Source organism: Nematolebias whitei, chromosome 17 (genome assembly GCF_014905685.2).
Source record: "Nematolebias whitei isolate Nwh7 chromosome 17, NemWhi1, whole genome shotgun sequence".
Taxonomy (NCBI): domain Eukaryota; kingdom Metazoa; phylum Chordata; class Actinopteri; order Cyprinodontiformes; family Rivulidae; genus Nematolebias; species Nematolebias whitei.
The window spans coordinates 12189335-12195386 of NC_056514.1; the positions used below are offsets into that span (position 1 = coordinate 12189335).

Below are 6052 nucleotides of genomic sequence, written 5' to 3' on the forward strand. Positions count from 1 at the left end.
AAACTGTCCAGATGACCTGACTGAAAAATGTTGGATTGTATACCTGGATTATTGAGCATGGACTTTGTCATTTTCAACCAGTTTGACACGACTGTCAACAAGGAAGAGGGCCGGCAATGGAGGAGGGAACGTGACAGACCATCTTATCACAAGCAGAACTGGTTTGTTCCACTTTGGAATAAGCTGTTGGGGGAAGAATCAGTTTTGTGTTGTGTGTTTCCTTGACTGATCAAGCCTTCCGGACCGAAGGCGAAACGTTTAAAAACAAAAAAAAAGGAACTGTCCAGATGACCTGACTGAAAAATGTCAAATTGGAACCGTTTCAAATAAATGGTTCTAGGTTTAAAATATTTAAAGAAAATTTGGATAGTTACCAACAAATTTAAATACCTGGCGTTATTTTGCTTCAAATGGCCCTTCCACAGTCATGTCACTGGTCCGATGTGAAAACCAATAAGCTCTTGCATCAAACGGTTACGCAACACGGCTTTTGCCATTTACTATAAAACAAGTAAATGTGTTTGATGTTTCTGTTCATACAGAAAAACACGACTGCTACATAGAAGTCCAGCCTAAAAGTCGACTCCATTTCTGCATCACTTTGAAACCGATTGTTACTAATAATTGAGTTAGCTTTAAATATATTCCCTGTATTATTATTTATAAATAATTTAAAAACCTTTTGTTCTTTAGCTGATCCTGCACTTGTGCCGACTCGAACCTCCCGCTGAGTTTGAACTCGTTCAGCCTCACCTGGACCGGATGCAGGAGCTCATTGATTCGTGGCTCCTGGAGGTGATTTAAAATCTTGTTTTTTTATTGAACCTGTTTATTTAAATGTCTTTATGACTCTTGTGGGTTTAGTTTTCTTATTTCTGATGCTGTAGAGTGAAATGTATCATCTTCCAGGCTGGTGGTGTAGAGGCGGAGCTAACAAGCTCAAACTTTGTGGAGTTTGTGAAGAACTTGTTGAAAAATCCTGAAGAGAGGGAACATTTCTTTCAGGTCAGTTCTGTTGTGGTTTTTGTCTCTTTCAGTTTATCAGAGCAGTAAGAGCATAGTAGAAGATGTTTCTGACTCTTTAGTTCTAGTTTTACTTTTCCGTCTTCTTGTTTTTATAGTTCTTTAATGTCTCCTCACTGAATAAATTGTTTTTTTTTTTCTAAGAATGTTTTCAGTTCAAAGATTGGGTCCGTGTACGATGAAGACCTTCAGGAGTTGATGTGGCACTTCTTGAACAGGCTGGAAAACTTCCTTCCTGTTCAAACGTTCCATCAGGTGCATTGACCAAAAAAAAGTTCTTTAATTTTACGAACTTAATTTCTTTTATTTTTCTGACGTCACTCTTTGTGCTTGTTTTGAACGGTCTCAGGTTGCCTCGGTGTTTAACGTCTCCTGCGTCCTGGAGGAGTGTGTGCTGTCTGTGTCTCAGTGTGACGACATGAAAACTCTGCTGCTGTATCACAAAGACCTCGGCCTGCTGGATCACGGAGGTGAGTCAGGATCGAAACCTCAAAATTGGTTTACGGTTTGATTTCAGTCAGTCTGCCCATGAACACAAATAAACCTAAAAGCCTCAGACCTTTAAAATTAATGTTCGTTGTTACTGCAGAGCCTTGTTTGAGCCGCCAGCAGGGATGAGAAGTGAGTGGAAACATCAGGGAGGTGTAGTGAGCCCGATGGGGTGCACAAAGGCAAGAGTGAGAATAAAATTTATTGTCCTGCTGTACCTGTTGTGGTACTCTAGTTAAAATGAGATATTTACAGGTAAATATATTTTTTAAACTTTTAATTAAATACGTACCAGTAACACGCACAAATACAGTAAATGTTTTTTTTTTCCTAAACAGTGCCTGTAACATGGCTGATAAAAAAATTAAAATACAGTAGTCTGCAAGGAAGTTATTGATCCCTACCCCCCAAGAGAGACGTGTATTGGGCAACTATGTGAGTGCCTGAGTGTGACGAAGCTAAATGTTCTATTTTGTATAGGCTTCGCCCTTTAAGGCTGTCGCTGATGGGTTTTATCCCGATATGCGAAGCATCACACTGAAAAATTTAGTCCACGCCCACCTGCTGTGTGGGCCCCACCTGGTTCGTATAAATTACGTTAAGAGCGGGTAATCGGCTCCCAAATAGCTTTTTCTTCAGCCATTTAGGGGCCAGTGAGGCCCAACGCTTAAAGGGCTATGCCTATACTCATATAATCTGGGGTTACAGTACGTAACCAACATTCTATTTCGTATAGGCTTCAGCGAGCTAATAGCACTGTCAGAAGAACAAAGAAGGAAAGTTGTGTAGATGACCAACCTTTGTTAAGAATGCTTGGCCCGTCACGTCAACCTCCGGTCGTCCCGGTGAGCTCTCCTCCCCGAGGAGAAGCTGACGAGCAGTCTTGTTTCAAGGTAAGCGCCGAGGAGTATTTCTCAGTGACAGGTCGCTACACGCTGGACAACGCCATCTTGTAATTTTCCTCTTATCGCTGACCCTCGGAGCAAATTGGATGGTTCCTCTGGGACAGGCGACGTCAGCTGCAGCCCCGCTGCTCATTCCCTCCTGGAGAGCGTAGTGTCGGTGGAGGGGGGCTGATAAAATGCTCACCTCATCCCACCTCGTTTCGCATCGACGATCACACCGCTCCCGGCCGACGGCACCCTCTGGGGTTTGCCCGGCGTAACCCAGGAGGCGGTTGACATGAAGGGACCCTTTTTACGTCCCGCGCCTTATCCGCCAGTTCGGATGATCCGGCGGGAAGGTTTTTTTCTGGGCTCCATCCCGGCTCGCCGTCCTGATCCCATCTGGCCTCGGTTTCCCAACAGGACGTCCTACGGGGACGAGGCCACAGCCAGTTTTCCTGGTAGATTGGGGGGCCAGTTTTCCACAGTCCGCGCCCATCACCAGAGCAGAGAGGTTTCACCGAGCGGAAATTTCCTCAGTGCCCCCTGGAGCCGAGCCTGACGGAGACTTTTCTCGGAGCAAGATGTCCAGGTGGACCAGCGTCCCGCGCCTCAGGTTAGCGGAACCCAGACGGTGACACCGCTCTCCAACTGAGCTCACCAGCATGCGTTCCAGACGGCCGCAGCGAACAACACGTTGCGCTGTTGGCGTACACGTTCAGAGGTGGGAGGAGACGTACGCTCCCTCTGCAGGGCAGCTGACGTCATCCCCAACCTGTGCGCCTCTTTTGCACTCTGCTGGCCCGCATCGCAGCCAAAGGACGGAGTTTTCAGCGTTTCCCTGGGACCGCCAACAGATGGCGCTCTAGGACAACAAATGGCAGAGCAAATGACGGTTTTTGCGGAGGATTTGTGTGAAGGTGACACGAGTTTGGAGTAAAACATCATTTAATGATGAAAGTGTCTATTTTTAGCCAGTCTGTCAGCTTGGATGACCTGACTGCGGCTCCCTCTCACATCCTCCACACAAAATGAGACGGTGGCAAGACGTTCCACGGCCGTCTCGCTGAGCTTTACTGTAGCCTCGCCCGTCAGAGACCGGCCCTCTTCATCCCAGCAACAGAGTGTCCAATGTTTTCCCAGCATGCCCATGTCCAACAAATCCCAGAGCTCACGGGGAAAAGATTCAAAATGACGGTCTGCGGAGGGTGTGTGCAAAGATGACACAATGTTGAAATAAAACATCATTCAATGATCAAAGTGTCTGATTTTAGCCAGTCTGTAAGCTCGTATGAACTCACAGCGGCTACACACACATCCTCCACAAAAACGAGCCGTGTCCTTAAATAAAGGGTTTTCAAACTCACCGTTGCTCCAGACATTATGAGACATTGACATAACACAACAGTGGTAAGCGAAATAACTCGTAGTCAACCCGAGCTGCACGATCTTCACCCAAGCGGTGCCAAGCGGTGCCAAGCGGTGTCAAACGCGCACTCGCGCGACACAAACAGCCTTCACCCAAACGGCGTTGCGCTGATGATGATGCACACACAGCTCCCCGGCGTTCACTGGCTCACATCGGCATAAATGTGGGACCGCAGGACAGGTCGGTGGAGGACCTCGCTCTCAGCGACAGCGACATGCGCCGCACCGAAGCAAAAGCATGCCGCCACGGCGGGGGCAGTCTTCACTCACCACTCCTCAGCGCTCGGCCGCTCACGTCAGCATTAGCGTGAGACAGCTGAGCGAACCCAGTGACGAATTTCATCCCAGCGAGAGCGGCGTGCGTCCCACCAAAGAAAACGCGTGCTCCCGCGGGGCTCGCAGCCTTCACTCAAACTGCACGGCGTAGATGAAGTCGCATTCACCGCTTCTCAGCGCCTGTCTGCTCGTGTCAGCATAAATGCGGGATTGCAAAGCGAGCCCAGCGCAGGACCCCACTCGCGGCAGGAGCGACATGCGTTTTTCTCCGCAGTGGCGTCAAACGCGCTGCCCAGCGGCGTCATCAGCTGTCACACGCGTCTCCTCAACACAAGGTGGACCCGCGGTCCGAACGCCGCAGCATACAGGCGCGTTCAGAGCCCTTTCGAGAAGCCTCGCCTTGGGTCACACGGAACACATTCCCGCGACACATGACGACGGTCGAGGCGGTGGACTGGATGACATCTGTACAAAACATGACGCATCACTTAAACGCGCGTCCACTCCATGAACGTTACGCGGAGTGGCTAAAAACATGCTCGCCAGCCAGATGGATGGCCAGGTTGTTAAGCTAGGGTTACACATTGCAATTGGCAACCCGACCCCCTCCATTCGGAGGAATTTTAGAGACGGTCCTGTCATCACCAGACCAAATCTCATTCCTAAATGCAGAAGTTCAAGAACTTCTTGTAAAAGAGGTAATCTCCAGAGTTCCCAACGGAGAGGAAAACACAGGGTTTTTACTCACGTTGCTTCTTGTTTCCCAAACGGACCCTTAGGGATGAGACCCATTTTGGATCTGTCAGTTTTCAACAAGACGTTCATGGACAGACCGTTTCACATGTTGACAACCAGACAGCTGTTGGACAACATCCAGAGAAATGACTGGTTTGTTTCCATCGACCTGAAGACGCCTACTTTCACATACCGATCATCCCAAAACACAGGAAATTCCTGCGTTTCTCCTTTCAAGGGATGAAATATCAGTACAACAGGCTGCCGTTCGGTTATTCTCTCGCGCCTCGTACGTTCTCAAAGTGTGTGGAGACGGCCCTGCAACCGTTATACAGAGCAGGGATGAGAGTTTTGTTTTACCTGGACAACCTGCGGCTGTTGTCACGCGCCAGACAGGAAACAGCGATGCGGGCTCAGGTGCTGACTAGGGCTTTAACAGACTACTCGAGTAATCTACACATCGATTCCTAGGACACCTATCAAGGTTTTTAATTTCACGCCGAGTATTCGTGGTGACGTCATTACGCCGCCGTTACGTCATTGTGTCACGTGTCACGTGATCCGCACCGGCGCGGGTTACAAAATGGATTCCTTCAAGCAGACGGATGGAGCAGAGCAGGCCCAGTCTTGACAAACAGGTAGAAATGCATCAATAGTCTGGAAATATTTCATTAAAGATGAATCTTCTAGTTCAACTACCGTAAGGAAACAGAAAATGAAACAACTTCCTGACTGGAGCTCATTGTGAACCGGTGATACACCATATTTTACCATACCATACCATACCACTTTATTTATAAAGCACTTAAAACAGCGGCAAGGCCAACCAAAGTGCTGTACAGACAAAAAACAGGTAACACACAAAGCAAAATACAAAATGAAGTAAATCAGAAAATAGACATAAAAACGATGCAGCTAATGACGACAAACCAGTGTGGCGCATACAGGTTCAAAACACAGATCATCTGGTGTTGAAAGCTACTGAATAGTAGTGAGTTTTTAAACGGGTCTTGAAAACCGAGAGGGAGGGGGCCTGTCTGACAAGCAGAGGTAACTCGTTCCAGAGTCTTGGTCCTGCTACAGAGAAGGCCCTGTCACCTCTGCGCTTAAGACGAGTTCCTGGAACTGTGAGGAGCAACTGGTCCGCTGACCTCAGGGAACGTGGTGGGACATACGGTTGTAGGAGATCAGAGAGATGGGGGGGGGGGGGGGGGGGG

At 48.3% G+C, this 6052-nt stretch overlaps 1 protein-coding gene across 1 annotated transcript in view; it reads left to right on the forward strand.

Moving 5' to 3' along the window:
* Positions 1-6052, forward strand: part of LOC119424124 (zinc finger protein 2-like) — a 24551-nt gene that overhangs the window by 9133 nt on the left and 9366 nt on the right. Inside the window, exons 2-5 of the mRNA XM_037691592.1 lie at positions 694-795; positions 910-1005; positions 1168-1278; positions 1373-1493. Coding sequence (XP_037547520.1) covers positions 694-795; positions 910-1005; positions 1168-1278; positions 1373-1493 — 430 coding nt within the window. The remainder of the gene's footprint in view (positions 1-693; positions 796-909; positions 1006-1167; positions 1279-1372; positions 1494-6052) is intronic.